Genomic DNA, 15,499 nt, shown 5'->3' on the forward strand with positions numbered 1-15,499 from the left:
ACCCAATAACATCCTTTCTCTTCAGTGTTAACGGAAATGAAAAGTGACCTAGAACAATTACCACGTTCGCGTTGTTATTTAGACGTTTATTAAAACCCTGGAACTCAAACTATGACTCATTTAACTGCACAGCATCACATACTTACAAGGTAGTGTTTAATTCGCGTTGAAGACAGGGCATGTTTGATAGATGTTATCCAGGTAGCGCTAGCTAGTTGCTAACAATGGCTAACTGTATGGTTTTTCACACTCAAATAGCCTCCATTATGGAGGTGCTAGCGAATGCAGCCGTGGCAGACATCTGTAAACTCGTAGACGACGACTATGCAGTGTTTCGTTTGGAAATTTCTCAAAGCCAGAAAGAAAACAGGGCATTGCGAAGGAAACTACAGCTATTCGAACTGAAGATGGCACGGGAGCGCGTCCTCACCAGTCGTCCCAGTAGTGTCAAGATCCTCGACCGATACAGAGGAATGGCAAGAGGTACATTTAGCAGAAGGCCGAGGCTGAGCGGCCTGTGGCTGTTCATATATAGCTAAGTGCCTGTCGCCCCTTCTGCACATGTGTTCTGATGTGTTACCCAGAATTGGGTCATGGTCAGTTTTTGGATAATATTCAATAATTCCCCTAATTACTTACCTATATTGCATAATGACACTATCATATTCTAACCATGTTCTTGATTTACTGCATGTCCTATTATTTACTCAGTAAAAACAATGCGATGCCCGGAACATAATCAATCAGTCTGTAAATAGTATATCAAGAAGTTATGCAAATTGTTACCTTACATCCTTGTCAATTCTATACTTTTTTCCAACTGTCAATAGTGTACAGTATAGCTTTGAGCATTCACGGTAGCTAACATAAACACCTCTTTTACCCCAATTACTCTCTCGGGTGAAGGACAGCTCACTGGAGGCAATAGGAGCTTTGTGAAGCCAGTGGGACACAATACATGGAGAGATGACCAACCAGATACTGTTGATGAGGGGAATGGCGAGTCAACCCAGCATGTTATCGTGATAGAGGTTAGTGTAATAGTGTTACATTAAAATTACAGTACATCAAATGTGACCAGTTTATTTCAGAAAGGCTCCGCTCCGCTATTAATTTGCTTAAATCCTAATTGATCTGCCGTAGGGGAGCTTGTGAGACTTCCCTACAACATTGTTATCCAATGCTTGTGTCAGTCTGCAGATGCAGAGGCTGCAGGTCTTGGGGTCAAGCAGCACAGGTCTGAAGGAGAGGAGGGCCTGAGGCAAAGCGGAGACATCCAGACTGGAGTGGCTGGAGCGCCCTATGAAGCCATGGAGGACCCCACCACCTCTGCGCCCCAGCCAAGGACCCGACGTAGCGTCACGGAGGTCAGTGGAAGGCCCGACTCCGTCCTCAAGTCAGAGACAGACACCAAGACTTTAACTGTAACACACAGGCTCTTACACACAGGATCAGACCCCAGATCAGACCCAGAGAGACTAGTGCTGGGAAGACTGGTCTGTCCTCCTGCTCCTGGCTCAGAGTATTTACCGGTATTTCACCAGAGCCAGAGGATGGTTCATTCCGGTGGGGATGGCTATGGTGACGCGTTAGACACTGTCGGTGATGAGCCGTCTTGCTCTTACACTACAGAGATGGACCCTGGCAACATGCCCTTGGGTTTAGAGACACAAACTGATCTGTCTAAAGGGGACTGGAACCGGTACAGTAGTAGTCTATACGCTGAAGGGTCCCTAGATAAGAAAGGGGAGGTTATAGTCGTAGATGAGGTGACTGTGAAAGTGGAGAGCGACGCTCCTCTGACATGGGATGCAGACGAGACTCACGTAGGGGAAGGACACTCTCAGGGCAACACCAGTGACTTTTTAGACTACAGGGAAAGCATAGAGACAAATGTAAATGTTGCGACCCACTCCCCTTTGCACGTGTTCAGGGATCTTGACCCAATGTCCACATCAATGGCACCTTCCGATTCACACGGCCGCGTCCTTTTATTGAATTCAAACGACAGGGCTAGAGCCCAGTCTCAGGGAGGGGGAGCCACATCAGGTGGTAGTAAAGATAAATGGTTCTTCTGCATGTTCTGTAACAAAAGCTTCAGCTGCCCACAGAAGGTGGAGATCCACCAGAGGGTCCACACAGGGGGAAAACCCTTCAGCTGTACCCAGTGTCATATGCGCTTTGCTCAGGCTCGTGACCTGAAGAGGCACCAGAGGGTCCACACAGGGGTGAAACCCTACAGCTGCCCCCAGTGTGAGAAGAGGTTCTCCCGCCAGGACCATCTGAAAATGCACCTGAAGGTCCACACAGGAGAGAGGCCGTTCGCCTGTACGCACTGCGGGAAGAGGTTCTCAGAGAGGAGATACCTCAGGATACACCAGCAGAAAAACCATTCCACTCTATAACATAGAAATGAACCATTCCACTGGATAGCTTATAGAACAAAACCCTGCATTAAAGACAAAGATTGTTTTTGTATTGTTGTTAGCAGAAAAGATCCACAGATGCATTTGGAATAACGAGAGTTAAGCCAAATTCAGATACAACAGCCGACATGAGACAAGATAAAACTCTAGTTTTAGAATGTTATGTTGTACAACTGCTGACCAAGAAGACAGTTGAGGCCATTTCCACGTGGCAGCATCATTTTGTGGGGGTGCTTTGCTGCAGGAGGGACTGGTGCACTTCACAAAATAGATGGCATCATGAGGATGGAAAATTGTGGATATATTGAAGCAACATCTCAAGACATCAGTCAGGAAGTTAATGCTTGATCGCAAATGGGTCTTCCAAATGGACAATGACCCCAAGCATACTTCCAAAGTTGTGGCAAAATGGCTTAAGGACAACAGAGTTAAGGTATTGAAGTGGCCATCACAAAGCCCTGACCTCAAACCTATAGAACATTTGTGGGCAGAACTGAAAGTGTGTGCGAGCAAGGAGGCCTACAAACCTGACTCAGTTACACCAGCTCTGTCAGGAGGAATGGCCCAAAAATCACCCAACTTATTGATGGAAGCTTGTGGAAGGCTACCTGAAACGTTTGACCCAGGTTAAACAATTTAAAGGCAATGCTACCAAATACTAATTGAGTGTATGTAAACTTCTGACCCACTGGGAATGTGATGAAAGAAATAAAATAATTCCCTCTACTATTATTCTGACATTTCACATTCTTAAAATAAAGTGGTGATCCTAACTGACCTCCTTTTTACTAGGATTAAATGGCAGGAATTGTGAAAAACTGAGTTTAAATGTATTTGGATAAGGTGTATGTAAACTTCAGACTTCAACTGTACATGCACCAGAAACAGGGTACACTTTGGGCCTGATCCCGACTTAGGAATGTATGCCTTTCCTACGCACTTCTCAGTATTTGGTATTCAGACTTACCTTATTCAGTCGCATAATGCTCTCTGCAGGCGTGGCTACCTTGCACGCTCTGAATAAATTTAATTCAACTGCTGAAAACCTTCCCACTTGCTGCCCAAACAAATTTTCTCGTGGAGTTTTCATTCAATGGTGTTTTCAGCACATTCATCTTTACATGTCATTTAGCAGACACACTTACCCAGAGCCTTTACGCACAAAATATATTGCTAAATAAAAAAATGGTGGTTCGATTCATCCTGACAGTTGTCGTATTCAGGTTCAATCTATACAATATTGGAAGGTGGGGAAAAAAGTGTACAATAGGGATTGAACAGTAATCCTATAAATGTACCCAAATGTCTTACTAATTGTGGAGCTGTATGACAACAGTCCAGTCATCGTGAACCATGCTCCAAGTTTAAACTGCTACGTGGGGCCTGAGTTCCATAATGATTCAATTAGGCTACATGTCCCAAATTATTGCACCACGTTAGGCTGTTATGAGCCACTAATGCTAGCGACCCTCAGGAACAATTTACAAATCAAATCAACATTGATTTGTCACATGCGCCGAATACAACAAGTGTGTGACAGGTCTAAGGAAAGAAAGGTAAACAGAATGGAATGATGCAAAATAAATGTATGTGGGTATTACTGACGTTGGCTCTCGATATTGGCTAATATTTAACATGATAAAAATTGTAAAATAAAATGTAGAAAAGCCCGGGCATATAATCAAAACATTCTAAAGTACATCAACTCGGCAGGTTCAGCCCCACAGAAGCCTATAGTTTGGGTCTCCAAATTTCATCCACGCAAATTATGAGGGCACACAATTAAAATTCGGAATAACGGCAGAGCTATTTACATCTTATTTCACTGTGGAAAAGGGGCCGCAATACATGTCATGTTGATATAATTTTCAGTTTGCTTCCATATGGCTGGTTTCACATTTGCCTCCAGGGATCCTAAGGGAAAAATAATCTAAAACAATTGCCATGTGTATTTACAATCCCCTTTTCCAAACGGATGACTAATTTACATAGCACTTTACATATCAATTGATAAATCACAGTGCAGGGAGAATACTGTGATTTCGATCAGTAAAAATAAAGTAGATCCTTTTTCCACTTGGAATATGGCAGGTTGGCTCGACCTTGTGCATGGTTTCCTCGCGCGTAAAGGTGTTGGAATTTTGATGGGAATTAATTAAGTCAAGTTTAGAATACGGCGTGTCTGGACACCGCTCCGCCACACCTTCATTTATTCTAGTTCAACCTCAAACAAATAGTGGGGGAATAGTATGCTATTCAAATGCTTAAGTTCAAGGTCAGAATACGAATAGAGAGAAAAGCACATAAAAAGTGAATTACGTTCCATTTACGCACGCTTAAATCGGGGCCTTAGAAACTTGTCAGATAAATATCAGCAAAATAGCTAGCTAGTTCCCTTCAAAGCTAGCTCCTTAAGACCGTCATGTCTCATCTTATGCATGTTGAATATTCCTGGGTGGAATATTGCATCCAGACATTGTGAGATATGCAGTCTCTAATGAAAGTCTACACACCCCTTGCACAGTCTTCACATTTTGCTGCCTTCAAATTAAATCTAAAAAGGGATTAAATTAGTTTCTTTCCTACCTATCTACACAACCTACTCCACATTTTCAAAGTGAAAATCATTTTATTATAGATCAAAAAATGTAAAACAACCATGTCTTGATTGCCTATGTCTTCACTAACCAGAGTTAATACTTGGCAGAAGCACTTTTGGCAGCCAGTACAGCTGTGAATAATTTTGAATAAGATTCTACCAACTTTGCACAACTCTTAGGGCAACATATATCCATTGTTTTTGTCAAAATTGCTCTAGCTCAGTAAATTTGGTTGGAAATCATTGATGGTGAGCAATATGCAAACCTTGTCTCTGATTTTCAAGACTGGACTACTAAAATACTCAACACCTCTTGGAAAGCTATTCTGGTGTGTCCTTGGCATTACATGTGTGTAATTGTAATGCTGAAAAATAAAACACTATCCCAGCGTTTTTAGAAGACTGAGGGGAGATTTCCTTTAACTTTTTAGCTGGGCTTTGCTCCTTTCATATTTATTTTGATCCTGACAAAGTCCCTGGCCGTGACAAGCATACCCATAACATAACGCTGTCACACTATGGTCTATAATCTTTCATTCACTTTGAAAATGTGAAGTAGCTTGTGTAGATCGCTAGGGAAAACGTTCAATTTAATACTGTGTGTACACACTGTGCAAGAGGTGTGGAGACTTTCAGCAGGCACTTTATATATAAGCCTAATGTTACCTATTGTGTTTGTACTGTGTAAGCTATATGATGTTCCCAAATGCCTATTTTCATTACTTCTGTTCAACTGCTTAACATTTTTTTCTAAAACACTTTTAAAAATAAAGTTAATGCAGTTGATCAAGTTCATGCAGATTTTTGTATGTGGTTTTCATATGGTGTATTTTAAAGATGCAATATGCAGAAATCACTGCCATTTCCTGGTTGCTAAAATTCTATTTTAAAAGCCTATTTTCAGTTTGTAAAACAAGCAGTCATTGTGTAGAGAATCATTGTACCATCTAAACTGCTGTGAAATATGTTTTACAGCTGTTTTCAGCTGTAAAAAGCTGGTGTACAAAACCGAAAGTAAATGACACAAAAATTAAACTTAAGAAGGGGAAGCATGGAACAGATCTACCACACATAGAACAGATCTACCACTTTTTAGACTTATAGACAGACCTATAACTCACATTTCTATGGGTATTTGGTCAGGTTGCCCAAAAAGTTACATATCGCAGCTTTAAAACTTGTTTATGTTTAATAGAACAAAAAGTCCCTTTTTGTTTTTAAGACTTTCATTAAGACTTTCTTTAGTTCACATCACATCTGATCTCACCCTGTTCTGCATACACACAACAGTGCTTTATAACCATTATAGACTTACTAAATATACCTACACAAACCCACACACTCATAAACACCTACTGTACAAGTCAAAACACACTGAACAAAAATATAGTGTAAAGTGTTGGTCCCATGTTTCATGAGCTCAAAAAAAATCCCAGATGTTTTCCATATGCACAAATTTGTTTACATCCCTGTTAGTGAACATTTCTCATTTGCCAAGATAATCCATCCACCTGAACGGTGTGGCATATCAAGAAGGTGAATAAACAGCATGGTCATTACACAGGTGCACCTTGTGCTGGGGACAATAAAAGGCCACTATAAAATGTGCTGTTTTGTCACAACACAATGCCACAGATGTCTCAAGTTTTGAGGGAGCGTGCAATTGGCATGCTGACTGCAGGAATGTCCACCATAGCTGTTGCTAGAGAATCTAATGTTAATTTCTTTACCATAAACCGACTCCAACTTCGTTATAGAGAACTTGGTAGTATGTCCAATTGGCCTTACAACTATAGACCACGTCAGCCCAGGAGTGTTTCTGTCTGTAATAAAGCCCTTTTGTGGGGAAAAAACTCATTATGATTGGATGGGCCTGGCTGCCAAGTGGGTGCACCCCTGTCCAGTCATTTGAAATCCATAGATTAGGGCCTAATGAATTTATTTTAATTGATTGATTTCCTTAAATGAACTGTAGCTCTGTGAAATCTTTGAAAATGTTGCGTGTTGCGTTTATTTTTGTTTAGTATAGTTTAGCTGGGTTTGGCTGATGACGACTTTTGAATTATTTACCAACAACATATTTATGTCCACCATGATGGGCTTAACAACAACAGTAATTCTGTAACTACAGTATAGGCCTCAAACGTAGTGGAGATGGGTAAACACTCCATGTTGAAAGTGTGTTTATTATCTGTGTGTACGTACCTGATGGAGTGTATGTCTTTGTAATCTGTATCACCTGTCTCTTCCAGGAGGAGGGTCTAGAGGTGCTGCTGGTGAAGGAGGAGGGGTGTGAGGAGGGTTTAGGGAAACCGGAGGGGACCATGTTCATGGAGGACAACCAGACTACACCTCCTCCTGAATCCACAGAGGAACCAGCTGAGCAGCACAGGACCACACACAGTCTCACTGAGGTGAACCCACTGTAAACTACTGTCTGTATGGTATTAGATCATGGTCTATATCCACAAAGCCTCAGAGTAGGAGTGCTGATTTAGGATCAGTTTTCCTTTTAGATAATAATGAATGACTATGCAGACATATGGGGACCTGATCTTCGATCAGCACTTCAACTCTAATACTCTTTGTGGATACAGGCCCAGGTCTTGATTCATTTTGTGTGGGACCATGCCTTTGAATTATCAAACCATTAAATAGTATGAAGTGATCAAATCAACTAACATGTTTGCATAGTACTCATAGCAATCCCTCATTGTTCAATCAGAAGATGCTGCATAGCAGGGTGCTCATATCAGATTTCTTGATCCAACATCCTTTCACTCTGTATCTCTTACAGTCAGTAGACATGGAGGATGGGAAGCCTGATCTGCTGCTGGTCAAAGAGGAGACAATAGAAGACGGACCAGAGAGCATTGACCTGCTGACTGGATTAAAGATGGGGGAGCAAGGTAAGGTAGAAATACATATAGCCTCCATACAGTAATAGATCTTCAATGGGAATAGTAATACATATAGCCTCCATACAGTAATAGATCTTCAATGGGAATAGTAATACATATAGCCTCCATACAGTAATAGATCTTCAATGGGAATAGTAATACATACAGCACATTGAAGTGATGTGCCTATTTTTTTTTCTTCATTCAATACATCAAAGGAAATCAATAGAACTTATGTTTGCATAGAAAAACAGACATTATAATGTCTGAACTTGACTCAAAAATGTTTTTAACGTTTTTTTTCTAACCTCTTCCTGCAGTTAGTTGGCTGGAGGCTAACAGAGAAGACTGGGCAACCATCTTGGATTACCAGACCCAGACGGGTGCCAAGGGCCCAGTGGATAACATCACTGAGCAGGCCAGGACCAGAGGTGACATAGTGGAGGTCAGTGGATGGGACAGCGTCCTCAACTCTGGGCCGGGGAACAACACTGTTAACCACAACCAGAAACAGACAGTCGAATCCAAAACAACATCTGAACATAGTCTCCATGACAACAGACTGGCTACGACCAGGGCGAGGCATAGCTTTGGTCTGCGGGGACGGGGAGGTGTCGGTATGCCGCGGGAGAGAACACACACAGACTCGGCTAGTGATGCTCCGTCCTGCTCCTATAGTTGTGATTCAGAGAGACTGATGGCGCCTCAGGTTACCCCCCTAACAGATGCTGCCTTCAGCTTGCCTTCTATAGGATCTATCAACTGGAACATTGACCCTGTGACATCACAGACCCTCCCTGGCCTTCGTCCTCCTCACAATCTCCTTATGTTAAACCAAACCTCAGACAATGCCAGTTCATCAACACTAAATGGCTACACAAGACCATTGACAAATGACAGAATCAGTAAAGGTGGCAGCGCCACAGAGAAGCGGTTCACGTGTTCGTTCTGTGGGAAAGCCTTCAATTTCCCCCAACAGGTGGAGATCCACCAGAGGATGCACACGGGGGAGAAACCATACGGCTGCCACCTGTGCCGGGCCACTTTCTCCCAATCGTCCAGCCTGAATAGGCACCAAAGAGTCCACACAGGGGAGAAACCCTTCAGCTGTACCCAGTGTAACATGCGCTTTGCCCATGCTGGCAACCTGAAGAGACACCAGAGGGTCCACACAGGGGAGAAACAATACAGCTGACCCCAGAGTGAGAAAAGATTATCCTGCTAGAACCAGCTGAAGGTCCACACTGGAGAGAGGTTGTTCGCACTGCAGGAGGAGGTTCTCAGAAAGGAGCTACCTCAGGATACACCTGCAGAAAAAACATTCCACTCTATAACATAGAACGTAACCATTCCACTTAATAGCGTCTGCAGTTTAGATTAAACCCTGCATTAAAGACAAACATGAATGGTCATTATTGTCAGCAGAAAATATATTATTGATTTGACTTTTATTTAAACAGGGAGTTAACAATGAGACCAGGGTCTCTTTCACAAGGGAGCTCTGCATATACAATGAATAGGACAATGTAAAACAAAGAAATAGCACAACACAAATATCCAAGATAAACAGTTACATTCCTCAATAAGAATTGCACGAATGGCACCAGAACATCCAATTGTAATGTATTATGTAGTTGGTTCCAGCAATGAGGTGCATTTATAACTAAAAGTGGATTTACCTAGTTTGGTGGAGACCCGAGGAACCTTGAGTTAACCAACAAAGTTAGGTAAGTTGGAAACTTGTGTAGTAAAGCTTTGTAAACAAAAAAGGGACGTTAATGAGGACCAGCCAACATTTTTATGCAGTGGTGAGTGTTACACAGATGCATTTGGAATTACGAGAGTAACAGATGTGTTGAATATTCCTGAATAGTCTATATTGTATCCAGACAGTAATATGTCAGGCATATACAGTGCCTTCAGAAAGTATTCACACCTCTTGACTTTTTCCTAATTTTGTTGTGTTCCTGACTGAATTTAAAATGTATTTTTTTTGTCACTGGTCTACACACAATGCCCCATAATGTCAAAGTGGAATAATGTTTTTAGAAATGTTTTCAAAAAAATTAAAAGTAGTCAATAAGTATTCAAGCCCTAAACACGTTCAGGAGTAAAAATGAGCTTAACAAGTCACATAATAAGTTGCATGGACTCACTCTGTGTGCAACAATTGTGTTTAACATGATTTATGAATGAAAACCCCACACAAACAATTATCTGTAAGGGTCCCGCATGTGAGCGATGAATTTCGACCACAAAGACCAGGGAGGTTTTCCAATGCCTCGTAAAGAAGGGCCCTTGTTGGTAGATGGGTAAAAAAAAGCAGACATTGAATATCACTTTGGATGGTGTATCAATACACTAAAGTAATACTGTAAGAAATGTAGCAACGCAATTAACTTTTTGTCCAGAATATAAAGTGTTATGTTTGGATTAAAAACAATACAAGACATTACTGAGTACAACTCTCCACATTTTCAAGCATAGTGGTGGCTGCATCATGTTATGGGTATGCTTGTAATCGTTAAGGATTGCAGTGTTTTTAGGATAAAAAATCCTAGCATAAAACCTGGTTCAGTCTGCTTTCCACCAGACACTGGGAGATGAATTCACCTTTGCAGGACAGTAACCTAAAACACAAGGCCAAATCTACACTAGAGTTCCTTACCAAGAAGACAGTGAATTTTCCTGAGTGGCCGAGTTACAGTTTTGACCTACATCTACTTGAGAATCTATGGCAAGACTTGAAAATGGTTATCTAGCATTGATTAACAAACAATTTGACCGAGCTTGATACAGTTTACATGCAGGTTTAGAAAGCTCTTGGAGACTTACCCAGAAAGATTCACAGGTTTAATCGCTGCCAAAAGTGTTTCTACAAAGTATTGTCTCGGGTGTGAATACTTTTGTAAATAAGACATTTCTGTACTTTATTTTCAATAAAATAAATAAAATAAAAACATGTTTTCACTTTGTCATTATGGGGTATTGCGTGTGGATGGGTAAGCATTTATTTTTTATACATTTTGAATTCAGGTAGTAACACAACAACATGTGGAATAAGTCAAGGAGTATGAATACTTTCTGAAGGCACTGTAGTCTAATCCATTGAGAGGGGACTGGAACTGGTACAGTAGTAGTGTATACTCTGAAGGGGAAAGAAAGGGGAGGGTCTGGTCGTAGATGAGGCGACTGTGAAAGTGGAGGGTGACGTTTCTCTGACATGGAATTCAGACGAGACTCACTTAGGAAAAGGACACTCGGAGGGCAACACTAGTGACTTCTTAGACTACAGGGAAGCTTAGAGACATCTAAATGTCACAACCCACTCCCATTTACATGGCTATTTCCATTAAATAGACTAACCAGGTGAATTATATGATCCCTTATTGATGTCACTTATTAAATCCTCTTCAATCTGTGTAGATGAAGGGGAGGAGACAGGTTAAAGAATGATTTTTAAGCCTTGAGAAAAATGAGACATGGATACTGTATGTGTGCCATTTGGAGGGTGACTGGGCAAGACAAAATATTTGAGTGCCTTTGAAAGGGGTATGGTAGTAGGTGCCAGGCACACAGGTTTGTGTGTATCAAGAACTGCAATGCTGCTGGGTTTTTCACGCTCAACATTTTCCTGTGTGTATGAAGAATGGTCCACCACCCAAATTACACCCAGCCAACTTGACACAACTGTGGGAAGCCTTGGAGTCAACATGGGCCAGCATCCCTGTGGAACGCTTTCGAAACCCTGTAGAGTCCATGCCCAGACGAATTGAGGCTGTTCTTTTTTAATTTTAATTTTACCTTTATTTAACTAGGCAAGTCAGTTAAGAACAAATTCTTATTTTCAATGACGGCCTAGGAACAGTGGGTTAACTGCCTGTTCAGGGGCAGAACGACAGATTTGTACCTTGTCAGCTCGGGGATATGTTGGTCACAGATACCTTTTAAAAAAAGGTACGCGCGTGGATGAGAACCACCATTTGCCTCATGCAGTACGACACATCTCCTTCGTATAGAGTTGATCAGGCTGTTGATTGTGGCCTGTGGAATGTTGTCCCACTCCTCTTCAATGGCTGTGCAAAGTTTCTGGATATTGGCGGGAACTGTAACACACGGTCTTACACATCAATCCAGAGCATCCCAAACATGCTCAATGGTGTCTGGTGAGTATGCAGGCCATGGAAGAAGTGGGAAATGTTCAGCTTCCAGGAATCGTGTACAGATCCTTGTGACATGGGGCTATGCATTATCATGTTGAAACATGATGTGATGGTGGCGGATGAATGGCACAACAATGGGACTCAGGATCTCGTCACGGTATCTTTGTGCATTCAAATTGCCATCAATAAAATGCAATTGTGTTCGTTATCTATAGCTTATGCCTGCCCATACCATAACTCCACAACGTTGACGTCAGCAAACCGTTTGCAGACAAGACGCCATACACACTGTCTGCCATCTGCCCGGTACAGTTGAAACTGGAATTAATTTGTGAAGAGCACACTTCCCAAGCGGGCCAGTGGCCATCCAAGGTGAGCATTTGCCCACTGAAGTCGGTTACAACGACAAACTGCAGGCAGGTCAAGACCCTGTTGAGGGCGACAAGGTGGTTTCTGACAGTTTGTGCAGAAATTCTTCGGTTGTGCAAACCCCCAGTTTGCTCTCATCAGCTGTCTGTGTGGCTCAGATGATCCGGCAGGTGAAGAAGCCGGATGTGGAGGTCCTGGGCTGGCGTGGTTACATATGGTCTGCATTTGTGAGGCCGGTTGGACGTTGTGTGACAAAACTGCACATTTTAGAGAAATAAACATTTTGTGTGTATGGAGCATTTTCTGGGAACTTTTATAACAGCTCATGAAACAAGGGACATTCTGATAGGCTCGTTCTGATATATATATATATATATATATATATATATATATATATATATATATTTTAATCTGTTTTCATAAAAATAAAAAAAATGTTTTACATATTTTTGTGCCGTGAAAAAGTATGTGCCCCTTTTTGGATTTTCTATTTCCACATATGTTTGATATTTAATGTCATCAAATCTTCAACCAAAACTAATATTAGATAAAGGGAACCTGAGTTTACAAATAACCCCCCATAATATATATTTTATTTAATGAACAAAGTTATACAACACCCAATTCCACTGTGTGAAAAAGTAATTGCCCCCTTACACTCAATAACTGGTTGTGCCACCTTTAGCTGCAATGACTGCAAGCAAATTGTTCCTGTAGTTGTTGATCAGTATCTCATGTCGCTGTGGAGGAATTTTTGCCCACTCTTGCATGCAGAACTGCTTTTACTCAGCAACATTTGTGGGTTTTCAAACATGTACTGCTCGTTTCAAGTCCGACCACAACATCTCAATTGGGATTAGGTCTGGACTTTGACTAGGCCATTCCAAAACTTCATATTTGTTGCTTTTTAAACATTTTCATCAAGGCTTGATTGTGTGTTTTGGATCACTGTCTTGCTGCATGACCCAGCTGTTCTTCAGCTTCAGCTCACAGACGGATAGCCTGACATTCTCCTGTAGAATTCTCTGATACAGAGCAGAATTCATGGTTCCTTTCTATTAAGGCAAGTCGTCCAGGTCCTGAGGCGGCAAAACATCCCCAAACCATCACACTGTTTTCCGGATTCTGACATAACACGTTCTGATCCTTCTTAATTATTATTATTTTTTTCTTGTGTGTATTGTTAGGTATTGTTGGAGCTAGAAACATAAGCATTTCACTGCACCTGCGATAACATCTGCAAAATATGTGTACTCAACCAATAAAATTTGATTCAAAGGTCTTGATTGATTTTTTAAGTGTGGGAACATGTCTTTGAATGATCAAATCAACTAATAATACTCATAGCAATCCTTCATTGCCCAATCAGAAGATGCTCCATAGCAGGGTGCTCATATCAGATTTCTTGATCCAACATCCTCTCACTCTGTATCTCTTACAGTCAGTAGACATGGAGGATGGGAAGCTTGATCTGCTGCTGGTAAAAGAGGAGACAGTAGAAGACGGACCAGAAAGCATTAATCTGCTGAGTGGACTAAAGATGGGGGAGCAAAGTAAGGGAGAAATACATATGGCCTACATACAATAATATATTTTCAATGGGAATAGTGATGCGCCTGGCTATACTTTTTTCTTCATTCATAAAATGAAACAACTTGTGTTTACATACAAAAAAAACACACAAACATAATGTATTCATTTCAGCAGGTAATATGTCGAATTCTCTGCCATGTTTGTAAAGTACTTTTCTAAACTCTTCCTGCAGGTGGTTGGCTGGAGGCTAACAGAGGAGACTGGGGAGCCATCTTGGATTCCCAGACCCAGACTGGTGCAGCCAAAGGCCCAGTGGACAACATCACTGTGCAGGCAAGGACCAGAGGTGACATAGTGGAGGTCAGCGGATGGGACAGCGTCCTCAACTCTGGGCTGGGGAACAACATTGTTGACCACTACCAGAAACAGACAGTTGAACACAAAACAACATCCAAACTCAGTCTCCATGACAACAGACTGGCTGAGACGAGGGCGAGACTTAGATTTGGTCTGCGGGGAAGTGTTCGTATGCAGCTGGAGAGAACAGACACAGACTCGGCTAGCGATGCTCCGTCCTGCTCCTATAGTTGTGATTCAGAGAGACTGATGGCACCTCAGGTTAACCCCCTAACAGATGCTGCCTTCAGCCTGCCTTCTATAGGATCTATCAATTGGAACATGGACCCTGCGACAACACAGACACTCCCTGGCCTTAAACCTCCTCACACTCTCCTTATGTTAAACCAAACCTCAGACAATGCCAGTGCCTCAACACTAAATGGCTACACAAGCCTATTGACAAATGACAGTAGTAGTAACGCTATCAACAGATCTTGTGGCAAAGAGAAACGCTTCCTGTGTTCGTTCTGTGGGAAAGCCTTCAGTTTCCCCCAACAGGTGGAGATCCACCAGATGATGCACACAGGGAAGAAACCGTTCAGCTGCCACCTGTGTCGGGCCAGTTTCTCCCACTCCTCCAAGCTGAAGAGGCACCAGAGAGTCCACACAGGGGAGAAACCATACAGCTGCCCCCAGTGTGATAAGAGGTTCTCCCACCAGCACCACCTGAAGAGGCACCAGAAGGTCCACACGAGAGAGAGGCCGTTTGCCTGTACGCACTGAAAATACAGAAAATACACACAGTGCGTGTATAATGTAGAACTAGTTAGATTGTAATGAATTCTGTTGGATTTGGATGTATAGGAAAGTGGATGAGGTGAACTGAGGATGATGAGGCAGAGTAGATGATTATGGTGATGGTTGGTGTGATGGTGTCTGTAAAAATGCTTTGTCCCTTTAGGTTGATACTGTTTTATAGTAAGATAATGACAGTGCCTTAATTAATGTTTACTTGACGTGATGTCTTGAAGCTGTGTGTAATGTAATGTTGAACCTTTTCCAAAGTATTCTAAAATGAATGTTTTCATTTATCGTTTTGTGCAATAAAAGTAATGTAGTTCACAGTTGACTCTTTGACCATTTTGTTTAAATTAAATACAAAATTGACTG

General features: G+C 41.8%; 1 protein-coding gene across 1 annotated transcript; it reads left to right on the top strand.

The window, feature by feature from the left end:
• LOC139374759 (uncharacterized) lies at positions 1-15,499 on the top strand. Its single transcript, XM_071115889.1, has 8 exons — positions 1-483; positions 907-1,031; positions 1,194-1,367; positions 7,278-7,439; positions 7,823-7,934; positions 8,246-8,370; positions 13,899-14,010; positions 14,223-15,499. The coding sequence occupies exons 1-8, from the start codon at positions 225-227 to the stop codon at positions 15,110-15,112; spliced, it is 1,959 nt and encodes a 652-aa protein (XP_070971990.1). The 5' UTR covers positions 1-224; the 3' UTR covers positions 15,113-15,499.

Source organism: Oncorhynchus clarkii, chromosome 19 (genome assembly GCF_045791955.1).
Source record: "Oncorhynchus clarkii lewisi isolate Uvic-CL-2024 chromosome 19, UVic_Ocla_1.0, whole genome shotgun sequence".
In the NCBI taxonomy this organism is placed as follows: domain Eukaryota; kingdom Metazoa; phylum Chordata; class Actinopteri; order Salmoniformes; family Salmonidae; genus Oncorhynchus; species Oncorhynchus clarkii.

Bases quoted from the DNA above. Each gene is read 5' to 3' on its own strand.
- LOC139374759 (XM_071115889.1), top strand. From the start codon at position 225: ATGGCTAACTGTATGGTTTTTCACACTCAAATAGCCTCCATTATGGAG. The intron at 1,032-1,193 runs GTTAGTGTAATA...TGCTTGTGTCAG, and splicing joins AGCATGTTATCGTGATAGAG to TCTGCAGATGCAGAGGCTGC. The intron at 7,440-7,822 runs GTGAACCCACTG...TATCTCTTACAG, and splicing joins CCACACACAGTCTCACTGAG to TCAGTAGACATGGAGGATGG.